General features: G+C 37.5%; 1 protein-coding gene across 4 annotated transcripts in view; it reads right to left on the bottom strand.

The window, feature by feature from the left end:
• Positions 1 to 21,465, bottom strand: part of PARD3B (par-3 family cell polarity regulator beta) — a 574,309-nt gene that overhangs the window by 537,584 nt on the left and 15,260 nt on the right. For all 4 annotated transcript variants that reach the window (XM_083371323.1, XM_083371326.1, XM_083371324.1 and 1 more), the window contains exon 2: positions 2,313 to 2,414. In XM_083371323.1, the coding sequence (XP_083227449.1) occupies positions 2,313 to 2,414 (102 nt within the window). The remainder of the gene's footprint in view (positions 1 to 2,312; positions 2,415 to 21,465) is intronic.

Below are 21,465 nucleotides of genomic sequence, written 5' to 3'. Positions count from 1 at the left end.
TAGGCCACGCCCACCCTGGCCATACCCACCCGGCCCCCTGAGGGCAACCGCAATGCTGATGCGGCCCTCAATGAAATTGAGTTTGACACCCCTGCTCTAAATGATACAAAGACAGGATAGTGTGTTCTAAGTAATTTCTTATGCTTTCTTAGAATTTCTATACAGTTTTTCTAAGTATTATTATGGTTACAACCAAATGATTATATGTGGGAGTGAAGTATTCAACCATGTGTTAAATGCTAAAAAGAAATGCTATTTAGGAGGTGGGGACAGAATGGAAAAGGAAAAAAAAAGTTTTAAAAAAAGAGCAATAAGGCACAGAAAGCAGAGAAAATAAATACTTGATAGCCTACGGTAGATTTTGTCAATAAACTGAAATGACCTCAAGACAATATACTGCACCATTGATGCATCAGAAAAAGATGGTCCAAAAACAAGGGGGGGAAAGCTAAAGGGAAAGGAAATATAGATATATTTGGTTAGAGAAACAACTAATAATACATTGTAAAAGGTGCAGTATATACGAAACTAAAGGTGAATGAAAAACAGAAGCTGAAAGATACTTGCCTAATCTTTTTGATCATGGATGTTTCCTGTTTTTTCCCTCAAAGAATTACAAAATGTAGGAATATTTTGTTGTTTTGCTCATCACCTCCAAAGCCCTCCCCATTCTTATTACCTCAAACAGCTGTTAGCAAGCTCTTCTCAAAAATCTCAACAGTTAATTAGCAACAAGACACAGTAAACATGTACAGCATGCCACATTTAATTATATTATAATTTTCTTAAGTTAGAAACAGCACATTATTCAAAATTGTGTCATTTTTTCCTTTCTTAGAAAAAGAAATTTTAGCCTTCCAGTTAAAATTGCCACAAGTTTCCCTGACAACCCCAAGACTGTTGAATTGTTTGAACAACCCATTTCACCTTCACAGAATGAAAGATGTAGAAAGCTAATAGTTGTAATTTTTGAGGGGGGAAAAATCCTCTACGTTGTTTGGCAGTATGATAATTGGAAGCAGGTAATGCCTACGCTTGTTTTTACTTCAGGCTTGCAACTTTCTATGGTAGAGAAACTATAGAAAGTATACACTAGTTTAAGATAATCTATAAGATTACTGCAGAACATTCACATTATCAAAATATATGTTTCAGAAAAAAATACATTTTATCTCCCATAAAAATCACAAATGAACCACTAGCCTGATATATATCCTCATATTCCTCAGGTATTTTCTAATTACTGAACAATCAAATAATCTTCCCAACTCCCAGAATTTCCTATGGCCATTGCTGAAATTAATGGGAGTGGAAAGGTTGAAAAATCTGATACAAAAGACCAGATACTACACAATTGTTTTTGCCGAGCATACAGTACCATGAAACAATGATTAAAACATTGTAAATAGAACCCAGAGTTCAATCTGTTAAACTGAGAAGTCCAAAACCAGTCCAAGTATTTCTTCTACCACCCCCAAACCTACCAATTCAGGAGAATATGTTATATGGATATATTTTTCTAAGCTGCTCCCTGGAAGAGAAGGAAGAAAAAAGCTGTCTTTCTCCAATTATCTTTCCTACTACTCAAATCCTATGATTCAGCTCTTTTTTTTAACTTTGTGAAGGAGGACAAAAAATTCTTTTGTATAAATATTTTTTCTAAACCATGCTCAGTAGGAAAATTAAGAACCAATCATTAAAAGTAATGAATTCATTTAGAACAAGTGGACTATTTCAACTTTCATATTTTTTCCATAGAGAAGAGATAATATATGGAACAGACACAAATAAAAGGCACAAATTTGTTTGCTATTATTAATCAGTTTAGGGGCAAATGAAATTTCTATGAAAATACTGTACTGTCTGGAGGATGCATACATTGTCTCAAATTGTGGATCAATTAAACCTTTTATAAAATATTTAATGAAGAAAGACATGTATTCACGCAGAACAATGCCATTATCTTTGTGAAATCATAGAATTAAATCTATACATCTAAAATCAATGCTTAGTTCCATGAGCTTCTCAAATTTCAAAATCATAAGGTCACGCAAGATTTTTTCCCCCCTACTGAATACTTAATACATGCTAACAATAGATAGCAGGTATTTTTTCAACAATTTTTGCCAAGTTCAACAAAACAAAAGTGAGACTGTAATATAAATGTTTAATGCATTCATTATATGACTAATATTAGTCATATAAGCATCTATTACACATACGAATTTAGCATGAGATTATTATATCCAAATCATATCTTAATTTAACCAGACACTTTCTCTTTAAAAATTAAGAAATTATTCTCCATCAACCTTATCTTTGTCTTCCACAACATCTGCTAAGATGTCATCTGGATCCAGGATTCCGCCATCTGTGTATTCCAGATGGTGAACATTCACCCAATGTGAAGGATTCTGCAAATGAAACATAAGTATATGTTCTCATTAATCACTATTTGAGCACACTTCTGTCTACAATATGAAGGTTTTATATTATATTTTTAGTTATATTTTTTCACACAGTATACCATTATATCTAATATCAAATTCTAAAAAATATAATTGCTGAACACACACTGAAAAGCAAAGTACGTAAATGAAAATTTAGTATCAGAAAAACAAATCCAAGCAATGTTACATCACTGCAGGATTTGTTGTGCAAGAGCCAGTAAAAGAACAATGCAAGGCTTTTATATATGTATATAAAAAAACAGTAAAAACCCTGTGTAAGACACCTTGAAAACTATGAATTTGTCTGTCTTATCCTAATTTAGAAGAGCATTAGTGAACATAATAATTAATTGAAATATTAAAGTGTCACTCTTTAACCATTTCTGATAAACCAGCCATAAGGTTCATATGTAACACTAAATCAATCCATATGGGTCCTCAGAAATTCTGCATTCTCACTTTGTTACTAAAACAGCCATTTGTTACATAAAACTTCGATTCCTTGATAAACCTCTACAACAGGGCTCTTCTGAGGAAGCTACCTCTTACTTGATCTACTTGAATGTACCTCTTCTATTTGTATGATACCTGGATCCATGTTAAAAGGTAAAACATAATGTTCAGCTACTTGGTCTGGGTTAACAGACTCACCTGTACTGAACTTAATCACAACTCAAGTCTAAATATTATAGGGTACTAGGGTTTATTTTAACTGATGCTAAATTATATCCTATAGTCCCACGATATCACAAGAATATCCAATGTCTCAAAAAAAAACCATTTGCCTCTTGCTTCCACCAATGTTAACTTTTTAACATATGAAAAAGTTGCTGAAGAACATTTCTTATAGCACAAGAGCATTTTTTGAAGAAAGTATCAAGACAATACCAACTTTATTATAAAAAATGGAATGTTAGGGTACAAGGACTTACTCACTGTATAAAGAAATTAGGCAAGTTTTTATTAGGCAGCAAACAGAAGCTGTGTTTTATAAAAATTAACAAATGTTACCTGCTGCAAACCTATATCATTTGGTTCCATTAAATATAAACCATTACCCACCCCACAGAGTTGTTTTTTTGGGAATAACAGGACAGTACTTTGGTATACTAGATGAGGTTCAAAAGCATTCAAGGAGGGTTAGAATTCACCCTCTTCTGCCACATAGGGATAATAATAATAAGTTGGAAGGGACCTTGGAGGTCATCTAGTCCAACCCCCTGCTCAGGCAGGAAACCCTATACCATTTCAGGCAAATGGCTGTCCAGTCTCTTCTTAAAAACTTCCAGTGTTGGAGCATTCACCACTTCTGGAGGCAGGTTGTTCCACTGGTTAATTGTTCTAACTGTCAGGAAGTTCCTCCTTAGTTCTAGGTTGCTTCTCTCCTTGACTAGTTTCCATCCGTTGCTTCTTGTCCTGCTTTCAGGTGCTTTGGAGAATAGCTTGACTCCCTCTTCTTTGTGGCAGCCCCTGAGATATTGGAACACTGCTATCATGCCCCCCTCCTTCTTCTCTTCATTAAACTACACATACCCAATTCCAGCAACTGTTCCCTCTATGTTTTAGCCTCCAGTCCCCCAATCATCTCTGTTGCTCTTCTCTGTACCCTTTCTAGAGTCTCGACATCTTTTTTACATCGTGGTGACCAAAACTGGATGCAGTATTCCAGGTGTGGCCTTACCAAGGCACTGTAAAGTGGTATTAGTACTTCACGTGATCTTGATTCTATCCCTCTGTTAATGCAATTTTAGACTAAGTCCCTATTTGACTCCTTCACCTGGCTTGACCAGTCTCTCTTCTATATATTTTGTTATTTAAAGTTCACAATCCACTCTGAGGAATTTATCAACTCTGTCCAACCATTACTGTTTCTCTTCCCCTTCTCTTGTCTCATTCATTCTTCTGTAATATATTTGTCTTGGTAGTGCAGTGGTCAGAATGCAGTGTTGCAGGCTAACTCTACCCATGGCCTGGAGTTTAATCCTGACTGGCTCAAGGTTGATTCAGCCTTCCATCATTTTGTAGTTGTTAAAATGAGGACTAAGATTGTTGGGTGCAATATGCTAAAGTTGTAAACTGCTCAGAGAGTACTGTAAAGGACTATAGGGTGGTATATAAGTCTAAGTGCTATTGCTATTGCCTTGCAAGCTGATCTTCATACATTCTGTCTATATGACAAAATCTCAGTATACATTATTATAGTGTTCACTGACTTTTGAATCAGATCATCAATCTCTTGTTTTATCACACATATTTCATACGTTCCCAGTTTCTATTGCTGCCAATTTATTTTTGTACCCTCTCAATTTCATATAACAGAGTGAGAAGAAGCACACTGTTGCACAAAGACATTTTAATTTCTTTTGATATTCATTCCTCACAGCAAGCCACATGCCTCTTAACCCTTTCTAATAGCATTTGCACATTTTAAAATTTATAAACATTCAATATCTAAATATGGTGAACTGATTTATATAAATATATAAACATATTAACATTCAACCAAGGTACACAAATTCATTCTCACATTCATATATTTCTCAGTAACCTTCTGAAGAAGAGTGTCTGTTGCACATTCTGCTGACCAGCATAAAGCCAAATTGCACTTCATAAATTTTGCTCAGTCGCCTCCTGTACCTTCCTAATCAGAATTCTGTCAAACATCTTTCTAGGCACACTTTACAAACTAACCCATCAGTAATTTGTGGAACAGCTTGCCTCCAGAAATCGTGGGCACTCCATCACTGGAGTGCCAGCAGGCTCAGGAATTCTGGGAGTTGAAGTCCATGAGTCATAAGAGCTGAGGTTGCCTGCCCCTGGACTAGACAGTTACTTGTCTCAGATGGTAAAGGTTCTCCTGCTCTAGCAGGGGGGCTGCACTAGAAGACCTCCAATGTTCCTTCCAGCGCTATTCTATTCTATTCTATTCTATTCTATTCTATTCTATTCTATTCTATTCTATTCTCTGCATTCACTCTTACTACATTTTCCCCTACAAAGGGTAACAATAGCATTCTTTCAATTGTCAGACACAGATGTTACCTTCATAATAATTTTCTGAATTTCCTCTCCTTCCCACCCATCTCTTCACATCATCTAAAAAAAACCATTTTCCCCTGGATTACATTCATGCCAAATATTACATAATTTTAGCCTAAATTTGTCTCTGGTTCCTTCATCACCATCAGTTACAGAAGCATAACATGCAATTATCACCAATACGTAGACTCCTACATTTACATGTACTCACAACGTAAATGACACTAATTCATACTTTCTGATAAATATTTTAGAGTCTTAATTTATATTTGTCAATTCTATTCCATATGATCAAATCACCTTCATTTAAATATGTCTGTCTCACACTCAATGTTTTTTTTCCATTCAACACTTGTCCTTTATTATTTAGTAAATATTAGTAAATATTTAGTAAATATTTAGAGTCATGGTGGCGCAATAGTTAGAATGCAGTATTGCAGGCTAATTCTGTCAACTGCCCCCAGTTTGATCCTGACCTGCTCAAGGTTGACTCAGCCTTTTATCTTTCCAAATCAGTAAAACGAGGACCCAGATTGCTAGGGGCAATGTGCTGACTCTGTAAACCACTTTAGAGGGATGTACAGCACTAAGAAGCAATATATAAATCTAAGTGCTAAGTGCTATTGCTGTGTTCCAAGTTGTAATCTTTCGTATGCCAGACTTCAACCAAATGATGACAGATGTTTGTCTGAAATAGTTTAGGGCAGGAGTATCAAGCCTGATTGCAATGTGGGCTGCATTGTGACATAGTGGGATGTTTTTTGCCCTTGTGGAGCCGGGTTGAGCATGGCATGCACGGGCTGCATCTGGCCCACAGGTCACGTGTTTGACATGCCTGCTAAAGGGTTTCCTGCCTGAGCAGGGGGTTGGACTAGAAGACCTCCAAGGTCCCTTCCAACTCTGTTATTCTGTTTAGGAAAAGTTTAAATAGAAGTATGGGGAACCATCTCTTCATCAGCATATAACGGCATCTAACAATAAGAACTGAATGACAACAAGCAATACTGATGATAGAAAAAAGTCTCATAGAGGCTGTAGATATCATGCAATCATAATAATTATATAATTATAACTGGGCTAGGCATGGTTCTATGGTGTAATTTGAGTGGCCAATAATTAAACTTTATTAAGCTTGGAACAATATTTTACTTAAGTATTAAAAAACTAATTATTGATACTGCAAAAATGTGTATGCACACTATTTTGCACATAAAAAGATATAACAGATTCGGAAAATCAGTAGGGGAAGGGAGAAAGAGGCAAGCTCTGTGAAGATTAGTAGAGTTATGACTATAAGATCAAGACTGAGCAGGCTGATGGGAAAGCAAATTTGTTTTTATTTCTGTTATTTTCATATTAAATTACATTTTCATTATTTTTTGTTAGAAGGCAAACCATTTCACCTTATTTTAGTTAAAATGTACATCATTTTGTACTTTATTTTTAATTTTAATTATGAAATTGGTTTTTCATAGAATAAAAAGGGAGTGGATTCAGTCGGAAATGGAGAGTCATGAGGATGATGTCAAAAAACAACAACCTTGCCCTAGATAAATGACAAAGAGAAGGAAGGATGAAAGATATACTTCAGTTCAATGAAGGCCAGAGAACAAACATCTAAAATTCCAAAACAGCCATGAAAGTTCTGTGACATTACTACTCAAATTGTAATATATATTGCAGATTGAAATATATATTAACCCACCTTGTCAACCACTGCAAGAAACAATAAAAAGCATGGATCAAGTCATAGAGGAATTTTTTTAACTGTGACTTACATTTCTGGTTGCAATTCTTGATAACTATGTTTACAAGAGAATTTATAGCAGGTTCACCCATTTTTAAAAAAATATTGGCATTGAGAATCCCAGGTTTGTACACAAGAATTACATTCAAATTAGAGAGATGTAAGAAAAGAACTACATTAGAGGACGGAAACAGATTGATTGTCTGAAGGTATCGTTTTAAATTAATTTCATTATTGCCCAAATTGGAGTTTTAAATAAGTGTACTTTGGGTCTATAATCAATAAAATAAAAAGAAGCTCTCATACAATTAGTACTGTAGAATCAGAACCAAACAGATCAAAGACTAAAACAATTTCTTCAAAGCCAATTCACTGCAAAATCTTCTATGAATACAAGAGCTATCTTTAAATTTACATATATTATGTAAATTTTAATATATTATAAAATAACATATTGACAGATATTAGCTTACCATTACAATATCTTAACTCACAAAATTAAGAATTTATTACATCTGCTGCCACACGCTTAATAAATCTTTATTTGCTTATAGTACAATAATTGAATAACTAATTGCTAATCTCAAGTAGGTTACTTCAATCAATTAAAATGTACTGCTCAAGGTCAGATTCTACATAACATAACCTTCATAGGTTTCAGTTTACCTATTATTTTTATACTATATTTTAGAGAAAGCCATAACTTTTTATGTACTTATATGCTGTATTTTGTTCTCATACATATTTTTATCCTTATTTTTACTTGGGAGAAGTCTTTGCTTCCCAAACACAAGAATACTTTTATAACAAATCTTTTAACTAATAAAAAGTTAATTAAAGATAAGATATATTATTTTTATTTATTTTCCCAAAAGTGTATTATCTCAGGATTATGGACCAAATCAATTCAAGGAGCCAAAGAAAAGCAGCTACACAAGGATATTCATGTGGGGATAGTCAAGAACACCTTCTGAATCAACCACACGACTTGCAAGAAATACTGATGCTTTAGCATTTCAAAAAAGATCTTTCAGATGTGCTCTCGTAGAGTATCGTATATAAATATATATATATGTATTTATAATGTATGTATGTATGTATGTATGTATGTATGTATGTATGTATATAAAAAGGGACGCGGTGGCTCAGTGGGTTAGGACGCTGAGCTTGTCGATCAGAAGGTCGGCAGTTTGGTGGGTCGAATCCCGAGTGCCACGTAACAGAGTGAGCGCCTGTTACTCGTCCCAGCTTCTGCCCACCTAGCAGTTCGAAAGCACGTAAAAATGCAAGTAGAAAAATAGGGACCACTACGGTGGGAAGGTAACAGCATTCCGTGCGCCTTTGGCGCATGACCACGGAGACATCCTCGGACAAGCGCTGGCACTTCGGCTTTGAAACGGAGATGAGCACCGGCCCCTAGAGTCGGAAAAGACTAGCACGCATGTGCGGGGGAACCTTTACCTTTACCTTATGTATATAAAACCAATCCCATGGGAGCCCCACAGCCAATGACACAGCCAGCTCTTAAGGGACTTCCACAAGATTAACAGGAATTGAACTAACCTCACTGTAGGGGATAGAATGTTCCAAAGGTGTAAGGGCTGAAATGACTTGCCTCCTAGGACCCACCAAGTGTACTTCCCCAATAGATAGGATCAGCAGCATGCCTTCTCTATCTGATTGGATGAGAAGGACAAATATACTGTAACTGGGTTGAGGCGCTGTTTCCAATAGCAATAGCACTTATATACCACTTCACAGTGCTTTACAGCCCTCTCTAAGCAGTTTACAGAGTCAGCATACTGTCCCCAACAACGTGGGTCCTCATTTTACCAACCTCGGAAGGATGATGAACAGTGGTTTAGCCTGCAGTACTGCAGATAATATGATCCCATGCCAGGGCTTTAAAGTCTTGCAGAGGTTTGTGGAGGAATTTATTTAGCATCTGCTAGACAAATCTGCTCGGATTTTCTCAGAATTGGATGCCGCCAACCAAAACTTCAGATGGACCTTGCAACCAACCAGCAGAAACTGTCCCCAGCTCCTTCTGAAACCCATCTGGGTCCATCAGTTGATCAATCTAATGGGTTGAGGCTTCCTGCAATGGATAGTGGCAGTAGAGAACTCCAAGGTTATCAGGCATGATCTGATCATGACAAGGGATACATCAAAAGTTCCCCCAAATACAGATCCAGTCAAAGCCATTGCTCTGATCTGGTACCTGAACACTGTCCTGTGTCAGGCTCTGGATGAACTGGGATAGTCCAATGGCCATCATGGTAGCCATAAACTACCAAACTGCCTCAGATCACACACCAGACAAGGCAGATTGAAGTCCCCCAAATCTTCACACCAAGTCAAGAAGCTAAGCTTGGAGTCAAGGAGCTAAGCAAGAAGTCAAGGAGCTGTGAGTGAAGGAGGTAAGCACAGAGACTGTTGTATAGCGGGGAGGCTGGTACAACAGCAATAATCCAAAATGATCTCTAGACTTCAAATCAATAAACAAGTTCTCATATCTGGTGATGCAGAACCCCAGAAAGCCATACAATATTCTCAAATGACAATCACCATACCTCCATCCCTGCCCTCAGAAACCCAGGTAGCTGAAAAGACCCCTTTCAGACCCAGCCAGGTCTCAGTAATACATGACTTGCTGGCCCTCTCATCAGTGAATAAATCATTCATGAGGGAGGCCTTGCAGATCAACCTGGCATTTAGTAGCAACAGCCAAAAGCCAGGGTCTCCGAAGCTCTGCTTACAAAGTACCAGAGCTGAGACCAGGGAGATGGAATTCAGAACTGGTATAAGACAACTGTACTGCATCCCGAGTATGGTCCACTCCCTGTTTCCCACTATATGTCCCTATGCCCATCACCACAATAATATTGTAGTCCATCCCTGTCCTGTCCAATGGCAGTCCCAGCCTAAAATCTATCCCACCCTCCCACCCCCATTCCCAAGACTAGGAACCTCCCATTTTCTTTAACCACTCCAGGAGGAGAAGCTGGGCACCCCAAGGCACTAAGCTTTACTAGCTCTCAAGACAGCATCATTTGGCACCCACTCCTACCATCATCTTACCAGAAGGAAGTTTCTCAAGGATCTGTGAGTTCAAAAGTTTTAAATATTTTCCAAAGCCTCACTAAACATTTATGAATTGCAGTATTGTAAGTTCAAAAACACTGATTTTGTTTTTGAACTACAGTCTTTCTTACAACATTTTAGGACTTTTAGGAAAAGTTTAACTTGACAAAAAACAATCTGAGTTATATATACCATGGAGCTATAAAAAAATAAAAACAAATCCAAATTAGAAGATGATTGAAAGAAAAATATCACAGCAAATAGGTTTGCAGATGTCCAGATTTTATTAAAAAATGAAAACAGCTAATCTTAAGATCAACACCTAAAAATACAGATTAGCATTATCTTAGAGTTGTCATCACAAGAAAGAAAACATATCAATATCTGAAGTTGACAAATATGTAAGTTCTGCTTGCGCATCATAACAAACCATGTTCCCATTTGGCTGGGTATGATAACCTAAGAGTTCTGGTTTGTTCTATGAAAATTTCAACAACAAAAATACTTCCTGGTTTCTAGTCTGCACATCATGATGTTCCATTGTTACTTGAGGTGTTTTTTATTCCTGGGTTAACAGAAAACTATGAGAGAACAAGAGCGCCTATACCAGGGGACCTGAGTTTGCTTTCAATTTGTAGCTGAATATTGAGATTGCCTAAGTAAGTCTTGGGTAGTTGTTTTATTTTAGGTTGGGGGATTGGGAGAAAGGCAGAATTTAGAATGTAATAAAATTAATTGCTGTAAACAGCTTGTTTATATCAGGAACAGACAATCCATGGCATAAAAGCTGAAACTTGTCAGTCCTTCCACTCCAAAAAAAATAAAATACTTTTATGTGCAATTACTCAGAAAAATCACACTCGTTGTGTCTGTTACAACTGCATTCCTGAGTCAAAATGGATAATCAGCTAAAGCATTACATAGACCTTTCTTTTGAGTAACTTTTATTCTAATTATGGAAATAGCAACACTGTCTAGATATGACAAAAATTAGGCTGAATTTCTATCTATAGGTACCATATTACACTTTTTAAAAAGGAGAAAGGTTGAGGGCTGGAACTGCGTTTAATTTATCTCAGCACTTCTTAAATGAATATTGAATAGCAACATGAACACACATGCTCCTTGCCTAAGAAATACATCCCATGTTTGTGTATAACATCAAACCATTCCAACATTATTTTATGAGCATATCCTTTATGTAAAGAGTATCGCTTTGGGACATATTATGCAAATGTTTTCCTAATCATATATTTAAAAAGTAGTCAGTTGAAATTAATAAACCCTAAGTAGGAACTATAGTTGCTTATTTAGACATCTCTATTTCTTACCTTGCAATGAAAACTATTCCCAAAAAACAAATTAGTACCAATAATTTTACCTTTCTTAAGGTTGGCACTAAATGTCAAGGTCATTATCACAAAGACAACAAAGCAAAGGAATAGAACAATAAGAGAGCTGAAATATATGAACATTAAAAAAAGGAATGCATCTATGCTAGTAATTCACAACCAGTGGCCCACTTGATAAAACACATCAGCTCTATAGCAACCCAGGAAAGATACAATACACCCTATTTTGCTGATTGCAAATACAAATTAGGTTTTGTAAAGTGCCTAGTTGCTCACAAGACATAAATCAGTGGAACATATTCAACTTGATCAGAGTGTAAAATTACAGGAGTTTCACCAGACTCTGACAAATATATTTTGAGCTTCAGATATAACATAAAAACACAAAAAATGCTAATATAATGCAGTAGTAATAGCCTCGGTTTAAGGTAACATGCATGTGGCCAAAAGTATTGGTAACCATCGACTTTTTCCCCAAAGAAAAGGCATTCTGGAGCAAAACACAATGCCCTGTGTTAGAAAGTCGTCTCAGTCCAGCAAGAGAATGGACCAAAACATGCATCTAAGAAAATCCAAGAATAATAGAAAAGCAGACATTGGATTGTCCTGAAGTGGCCTGCTATGAGGCCTGATCTGGATCCAATAAGAACATTGATGGAAAGCACTAAAATTCAGCTGAGATAAGAACCATCAAATCTAGAAGACTAGGACAAATTGCCAGTTGAGAGGTATAGAAGCCTTACTCAAAACTACAGAAAGCACTTAATTGCTTCAAAAGAACATGCTACAAAAGTTACATTAGGAATAGCAATAATTATGTACATACCATATTCTGGTAAATAATAATGGAAATGAAAATAGCAAGTTATACATCAAAAGCATGAGACCGCTCCATGTTTTATGCAATAAAGAATTTTGGATGCCGTTTACTTATGTGAGTTTCAACTTTTTTACGCCAAATCGGGATTTTTTGTGCAAAAGTGCAGTGCCTATATTTTTGGCAATATCTATCTTTAGCATAAAGAAAAATCATAAATTAATATGAATATGAATCACCAACAAATGACTTTAGTTGGACTAAATAATCTAGGCTAAATACAACTGATTGATTTTGAAGCAAAATAACTTACTGTCTGAACAATAAGCCTTTAAAACAGCCAGTAAACACTGTCCCCTTCAAAGGTGCTTCACTCTTTCACCCATTTCCTAAGTTTTACCCAGCATTTTTTATTAGATGGGTAGATAATAAATAAATTCCTATAAATTCCCTGTCATAGGGAAAGAAGAACTCCATGAAGGCTGAAAAGACAATGTAAGTTGCCTCTCCTAAACTTCAAGCTCCAGGAGCAATAGGTGACATAGCAAATAAAATTTATGTGCTAGCCCGGTAACACAATTATTAAATTACTCTACCCACTTTCATAGAACCATGCTGGAGCTCTGCTTCATCCACACCCGTCTGTTTGGATTCTTAAGTTTCCTTTCCAATTTCAGGGAAGTGTTCTAACTTTTCTTTGGACCAAAGAGTGTAGATAACATTCCTCCTCAGGTATGCTTTCAAAAAACAAAACTGCTTCTTTAAAATGCTGGCTCCCTCTTTGTCTAATGCAGACCGGGGCAAGTCATGGTCCACAGGCCGCTTCTGGCCCTTTTACTGTCCCTGTCTAGCCTCTGGCAGGGGTGGCGGGCTGGACAGCGACAACAGTCCCTGTATCTCATGCGGTCCCTTGGGGAAAATTGATTGCTCACCCTGGTCTAATGGAAGCACACTTGAGGAAACATGAATTCTGATGCAAATATTATTCGATCTAAAAGTTGTTTCTACTTTATTATTTAACAAACTATTGTAATTACTGGCCATCCTTAATGAATACTGCTATATTTGCTTAATACAGTTGCAAGAAAAAGTATGTGAACCCTTTGGGATTACGTGGAGTTTTGCATGAATTGGCCATAAAATGCGCTCTAAACGTCATGTAAGTCACAACAATAGAAAAACACAGTCTGCTTAAAATAATACTACACAAACATTAGCTGTTGTCATGTTTTAATTGAAGATAAGTTGGAAACATTCACAGTGCAGGGTGGAAAAAGTATGTGAACCTTTAGACTTAATAACTGGTTGACCCTCCTTTGGCAGCAATAACCTCAACCAAACATTTCCTGTAGTTGCAGATCAGACCTGCACAACGATCTGGAGTAATTTTGGACCACTCCTCTTCACAAAACTCTTTCAGTTTAGCAATATTCTTGGGATGTCTAGTGTGAATCGCTCTCTTAAGGTCATGCCACAGCATTTCAATGGGTTGAGGTCAGGACTCTGACTGGGCCACTCCAGAAGGCGTATTCTGTTCTGTTGAAGCCACTGTTTTGTTGAATTACTTGTATGCTTTGGGTCATTGTCCTGTTGCATCACCCATCCTCTGCGAAGCTTCAGTTGGCGGACAGATGGTCGTACGTTTTCCTGCAAAATGTCCCAATAAACTCTGAATTCATTTTCCCATCAATGACAACAATCCGTCCAGGCCCTGAGGCAGCAAAGCAGCCCCAAACCATGATGCTCCCTCCACCATGTTTTACAGTGGGGATGAGGTTTTGATGTTGGTGTGCTGTGCTGTGCCTTTTTTTTCTCCACACATAGTGTTGTGTGTTTTTCCCAAACAACTCAATTTTGGTTTCATCTGTCCACAGTATATTTTGCCAGTAGTGCTGTGGAACATCCAGGTGCTCTTTTGCAAACTTCAAACGTGCTGCAATATTTTTTTGGGACAGCAATGGCTTCCTCTGTGGTGTCCTCCCATGTACTCCATTCTTGTTTAATGTTTTCCTTATTGTAGATGTGTCAACAAAAATGTTAGCATGTGCCAGAGATTTCTGTAGGTCTTTAGCTGACACTCTAGGATTCTTCTTTACCTCATTAAGCATTATGCGCTGTGCTCTTGCAGTCATTTTTACAGGACGACCATGCCTAGCGAGAGTAGCAACAGTGCTAAACTTTCTCCATTTGTAGACAGTCTGTCTTACCGTGGACACATGAACATCAAGGCTTTGGGAGATACTTTTGTAACCCTTTCCAGCTTCATGCAAGTCAACAATTCTTGATCGTAGGTCTTCTGAGAGCTCTTTTCTGCGAGGCATGGTTCACATCAGACAGTGCTTCTAGAGACCAGTAAACCCAAAACAGGTGTGTTTTTAAAGGGCAGGACGGCTGTCAGCAACACATCCAATATCATCACACTGATTGGAGTCAAGGTTGGCTCACTCCTGGCTCCAATGAGCTCTTGGAGAAGTCATTAGGCTAGGGGTTCACATACTTTTTTCACCCTGCACTGTGAATGTTTCCATCTTATGTTCAATTAAAACATGACAACAGCTAATGTTTGTGTAGTATTATTTTAAGCAGACTGTGTTTTTCTATTGTTGTGACTTACATGACGTTTAGAGCACATTTTATGGCCAATTCATGCAAAACTCCACGTAATCCCAAAGGGTTCACATACTTTTTCTTGCAACTGTACAGGGAGTGCAGAATTATTAGGCAAGTTGTATTTTTGAGGATTAATTTTATTATTGAACAACAACCATGTTCTCAATGAACCCAAAAAACTCATTAATATCAAAGCTGAATATTTTTGGAAGTAGTTTTTAGTTTGTTTTTAGTTATAGCTATTTTAGGGGGATATCTGTGTGTGCAGGTGACTATTACTGTGCATAATTATTAGGCAACTTAACAAAAAACAAATATATACCCATTTCAATTATTTATTTTTACCAGTGAAACCAATATAACATCTCAACATTCACAAATATACATTTCTGACATTCAAAAACATAACAAAAACAAATCAGTGACCAATATAGCCACCTTTCTTTGCAAGGACACTCAAAAGCCTGCCATCCATGGATTCTGTCAGTGTTTTGATCTGTTCACCATCAACATTGCGTGCAGCAGCAACCACAGCCTCCCAGACACTGTTCAGAGAGGTGTACTGTTTTCCCTCCTTGTAAATCTCACATTTGATGATGGACCACAGGTTCTCAATGGGGTTCAGATCAGGTGAACAAGGAGGCCATGTCATTAGATTTCCTTCTTTTATACCCTTTCTTGCCAGCCACGCTGTGGAGTACTTGGACGCGTGTGATGGAGCATTGTCCTGCATGAAAATCATGTTTTTCTTGAAGGATGCAGACTTCTTCCTGTACCACTGCTTGAAGAAGGTGTCTTCCAGAAACTGGCAGTAGGACTGGGAGTTGAGCTTGACTCCATCCTCAACCCGAAAAGGCCCCACAAGCTCATCTTTGATGATACCAGCCCAAACCAGTACTCCACCTCCACCTTGCTGGCGTCTGAGTCGGACTGGAGCTCTCTGCCCTTTACCAATCCAGCCACGGGCCCATCCATCTGGCCCATCAAGACTCACTCTCATTTCATCAGTCCATAAAACCTTAGAAAAATCAGTCTTGAGATATTTCTTGGCCCAGTCTTGACGTTTCAGCTTGTGTGTCTTGTTCAGTGGTGGTCGTCTTTCAGCCTTTCTTACCTTGGCCATGTCTCTGAGTATTGCACACCTTGTGCTTTTGGGCACTCCAGTGATGTTGCAGCTCTGAAATATGGCCAAACTGGTGGCAAGTGGCATCTTGGCAGCTGCACGCTTGACTTTTCTCAGTTCATGGGAAGTTATTTTGCGCCTTGGTTTCTCCACACGCTTCTTGCGACCCTGTTGACTATTTTGAATGAAACGCTTGATTGTTCGATGATCACGCTTCAGAAGCTTTGCAATTTTAAGAGTGCTGCATCCCTCTGCAAGATATCTCACTATTTTTGACTTTTCTGAGCCTGTCAAGTCCTTCTTTTGACCCATTTTGCCAAAGGAAAGGAAGTTGCCTAATAATTATGCACACCTGATACAGGGTGTTGATGTCATTAGACCACACCCCTTCTCATTACAGAGATGCACATCACCTAATATGCTTAATTGGTAGTAGGCTTTCGAGCCTATACAGCTTGGAGTAAGACAACATGCATAAAGAGGATGATGTGGTCAAAATACTCATTTGCCTAATAATTCTGCACTCCCTGTATATGATTGTGAAAGGATAAGATCTTCATCAGCCAAACACAAAGATACGAAGATAAAGGGGAAAAATGACAAATGGGAGTAGGAAAATTATAAATACTTTCCTCCAAGAAATAGATGGAATAAAAGATAGAACAGATTAATAAATTTGTCCATTCTCTAGACTTCTAAGCTGCACCCAGAAATATAAAGTTGATTTTGCTAGAACCAAAGAAATAAATTATCTGTTTAACTGAATTATGACAATCATCACCCAGTCGTATATTCAGCATTGCACTTGCCTCAAAATATAGTAAGATGATGATGATGATGATGATGATTATAAACTTTTATTCATAAAACATGAAACTCAGTCAACTGAACACTCAAATTGGCTGGCACTAATGGTTGACATGGGTTGTTTATCTTCCTCCAGTGGTATTCTTCATTCTCTGTGTATATGAAGAGGGAGCCTGCACAGAAATTATCTGTTCCAAAACCAATCCAAGCAACAATGTAAAGCCTCAGTCAGACCAGGCATCAGTGCCCCATCATTTATTACTATATTTAAGATAATTATTATATATACACCAACACACCGACACACACACACATACACACATAACCTTTACTATTCCCAGTAGGGCAACCTATTATGTAAACCCATTTAGCTGAACCATTGAAGCAGTCTTTTGTTCTCCAAACACTATCTTTTCAGTAAGAAAGTTTACTGGTACACTGGAAGTTTTTAAAGTAACAGTATTACTCCCCTGTAACTTAGATCAAGAGAGGAAAAATTTCTGGTGCTCCAATTCCTTTTTTTTTTTTTTTTTTGATCCAGTATAATCAAGTACGAGAACCATTTAGGGTATTTATAGTAGATATTTATGTGGCATCTATCTCTACAATCTAATCTAATCTAATCTAATCTAATCTAATCTAATCTAATCTAATCTGGGCTGGGCTGGGCTGGGTTGGGCTGGGCTGGGCTGGGCTAGGCTAGGACAGGGATTTTAATGTAGCAAAATCATTCATCTTTATTAATGAAGAGCTGGGTAAGAAAAAGTCTCAAGAAATCTGTCTGTCCCGCACTATCCATTTGCATATTTCCCCATATCCTATTTTCTAAGCTTCAAAATGACTGGGCCTTTTATCTATGAAGACCCCCATGAGTGTTTTGTCCCCCCCATTTCATTGTCATTTTCATTAGCTTGTTAAACACCGTGCTTTAAGATTTGATATTTGTTCAGTCATACGTTAACAACCGGCTCAAATAAGACCTTCCACTTAAAATAATTGTTACTGTTTTATCAGTGCTGTAAAATATTTTGGTTTGTAGCTTTTGCAATTTCAAACAATCATTCTTATTGAGCCATTAACAAAAATAAATGTAAAGCATTTGATGGCTGTATTTTATCTGACAGTGTACAGAAATTATGTGCAACAATCAAATTTCAACAGTAACTGAAAAAGGAGTTTAGGGGTCAAATAAAATTATTGGGTGGGGCCAAATGTGTCCAGTCAGCTGTCAAACTTCATTTGAATTGATTTCTGATAGTCAATGATGAATGTTCTATTCCTTCATTCAAGTGGATAGAGCTATGATATGAATTACATCGACATGTTCTGTTTAATAAAATGTACCTTCTATGATAGTTTAAAAGGGAGTTAAAGGGAGCTGGATTCAATATGATGTAATCAACAATGGCAAATGGGTGACTCTTCATTCAACTCTCTCCAGAAACTTCCATTGATTTAGAAGTTCAATGAAGGTCAAACAAAATAACAGGTGATTTTCGAAGATGCTGTGAATGGCCACCAATTGGCAACTTTTCAAAACAATTTTTGAAATGTTATATTAAATCAATACCCAAAGGATAGAACATGTTTTTGCTTATATATTCCTTATGTCTGCGAAAAAGAGATTTTTAAGAAAGGAAGAAATACCTAGGAGTCTTTGGGATCAATGCTTTGTAAAGCCACCAAGAGGAACACTGTCTGGAAGACATTCAAGTGTTAAACCTAATATTGTATATCTCCAAGAATTAATCAACTCATTCCATATGAATACTATCATCTATATCCAACAGGTAATGAATGGCTCATCATTTGATCATAGATTAGAGAGTGGCTAGCAAAAACAAATGTATGAAAGAAAAAGAAGCCTTTGTTATACATCTTTTTAAAAGGGTATACTACTGAGATTTGTTCAAGTTTCATCTTTCACACAGGTCAGTTTTACCTATAAAGAACTCTCAGTTATATAATAAGACAAAACTTGCATTTTCTTTTAATTAATTTGAGTTCTAAAACTAGCAGCATTACTCAACTTGGTTATGCAGGCTGGGAGGTATAAATTTTACAGCTAGACGACTATACATTTCTCATTCCTATCCTATCTTTTTATATCATAAATGCCATCAGATGTGGAGAGAGTTTTTTTTTTAAAATCAACATCATGTTACAGTGCACATGTTTATTTTACATATATAAATAAGGAACAGGAGAAAATCAAATTGGTTTATACTAAAAAAAACACCAAATATTTTTTTAATAAAATGCCCCACCTAAAAAAATCTAACTATAAGCAGGTGTGATGGAAAAATATGGGATATGAATGAAATCAGACCTGGACGCACAACAGACCCCAAAACACAGATTTAGAAATTAGACAGACAGATGCTGTAATCCTAAACATACCCTAAACATTCTTGGGTATAAATATTACTGAATACAATTATAAGTAGGTATCAATCAATAAATATTTATTCAGAGACCAGCAAATAAAACAAAAAAGGCAATTAATTAGGGTAAAAAGAAAAAAAGTTCTAAAATATTTAAGATGGATTAGAAAAGAACTATGGCATACTGTACAAAATAAAGAACAGTACTTAGCTCTGATCAAGGAATTCAGATCAGATTAATCTGATAATAAAACAAATCAGAACGACTAAGATGTTTAGTAAAGAAGAGAAATAATAATAATTCCTGGTAGCATCTGCATTGAGGGGACAATAAAAATATGTTCCATCATTTCAACTGTTCCTCCACTGTACGGACACAGTCTCTCTTCAAAGGGGATCTTTTGGTATCTCCCTCATGGCTGTTGGGAAGGCATTGCATCTGCCAAGGAAAAGGCCCTTCTAAATTTTGGAACTGTTATGTAACTAAGGTATCGGTAATAAAGAATAATATCTTTAAATTGAGTTCAACTCCAGATAACTACTTGGATGTGTCCCTGAAGAATGTCCCTTGGTTAATAACAACAGTGGGGTCTTCTGGTATTGCTATTGCTAAGCCATACGATTGTAAAGTGCAACATCACATGACTGCATTGCTTAGCAACAACAATCCCAGAAGTCCCCATGGCTTTTGCCAACTGAATCAGACCAACTATTAGGCAATGATCCATCCTGATCCAAGTCATTCCTACCTTAGTCCCCCTGAGACCCAAGCTTCTGTAAGGTAAGAGACTGCCTTCTCCTGAACTCTGCCCATATTGCCCTCATCTCTGCCCTTTTGACCCTCAACCTACATGCTGCCTCCAGGTGCCACCGTCCAGTTCTGCCCACCTGTGCCCCTGCCATACCCCACTATTGTATTACCCTGGGCACTAGTCTAGCACTCCACCTAGGGTCTCCATTTGTGCCCTGCCCAGGGCCTTCTTTCACAAAAGAAACCCAGCACATCAAAGGCCTTGCTACACCAGCACAACAGCAGAACCCAGTTAGAAGGGTCCTTCTTTGCACCAGCACAGCCAGGATCTCCTTTCACACACTGGGCTTCTTTCACGAAAGAAGTCTTTGGGTGGGGCATGCATGAAGACCCTGGCTGGTGTGCAAATGGAGGCCTTGAGCAAGATGCAAGAAAAGCTCTGGCTGCACTAGCATAAAAGCCCCTGGCTGATACAGTTCTGATGAGTTAGGTAGTGACCATGGCAGTATGGGGACAGGACAGGTAGCAGAGGCGACTGGTAATAATGGGTAGGCAGGGGGAGATCAATGCAGGTATGCCCAAGTGGGCTCAAATTTTGTTCACACTTCAATGGCCAGAACTTCAATGATAAGTTGGAAGACCCTTTGTTTAGTGCCACTGTAACTTTGAATAGTCACTGAACAAACAAAGCTACCTGTAGTTTTTCTGGACAGGTATTGCCTTCTTCCAACATACAGAAGCAACCATTTCAACTTCCCAATCTAGCCACAGCCTGGTGTTCTCTGAAGGTTACCCATCCAAGTAGGCCTTATCTTGAAGAGATGGGAGGGGAGGGGAGGGGAGGGGAGGGGAGGAGAGGAGAGGAGAGGAGAAGAGAGGAGAAGAGAGGAGAAGAGAGGAGAAGAGAGGAGACGAGAAGAGAAGAGAAGAGAAGAGAAGAGAAGAGAAGAGAAGAGAAGAGAAGAGAAGAGGAGGTTTACTAGCCTCCCTATAGCTTGTTATACTTTAGAATCTAGTAGCCAGCAGATTTTCTTGATCTTTACTAAAGGTAAACACACCGGCTTAGAAGTAGGCCTATTATTATTGGTGCTCTTACTCTCAAATAATTACTTCTATAATCAGGACAAATCCTGTTTTCTCTTTTGTTTCCTTAGTCAACTACTGAAGGTGACATGGGGGGAAGGAGGAGGTATTAACTATGCACTTCCAGTCTCACGCTCAAAAAAAGTGACTTTGGTAAATGTATAAGTTTTGTGTGCATCTTGCTAACACATTGGGGTATCCTGGTTCAATTGTATTCT

The sequence above is a fragment of the Vipera ursinii genome (genome assembly GCF_947247035.1).
Source record: "Vipera ursinii genome assembly, chromosome: 1".
In the NCBI taxonomy this organism is placed as follows: Eukaryota; Metazoa; Chordata; class Lepidosauria; order Squamata; family Viperidae; genus Vipera; species Vipera ursinii.
Note: the sequence above shows the minus strand (reverse complement) of the source record. Positions and strands in the feature narration are given on the sequence as shown.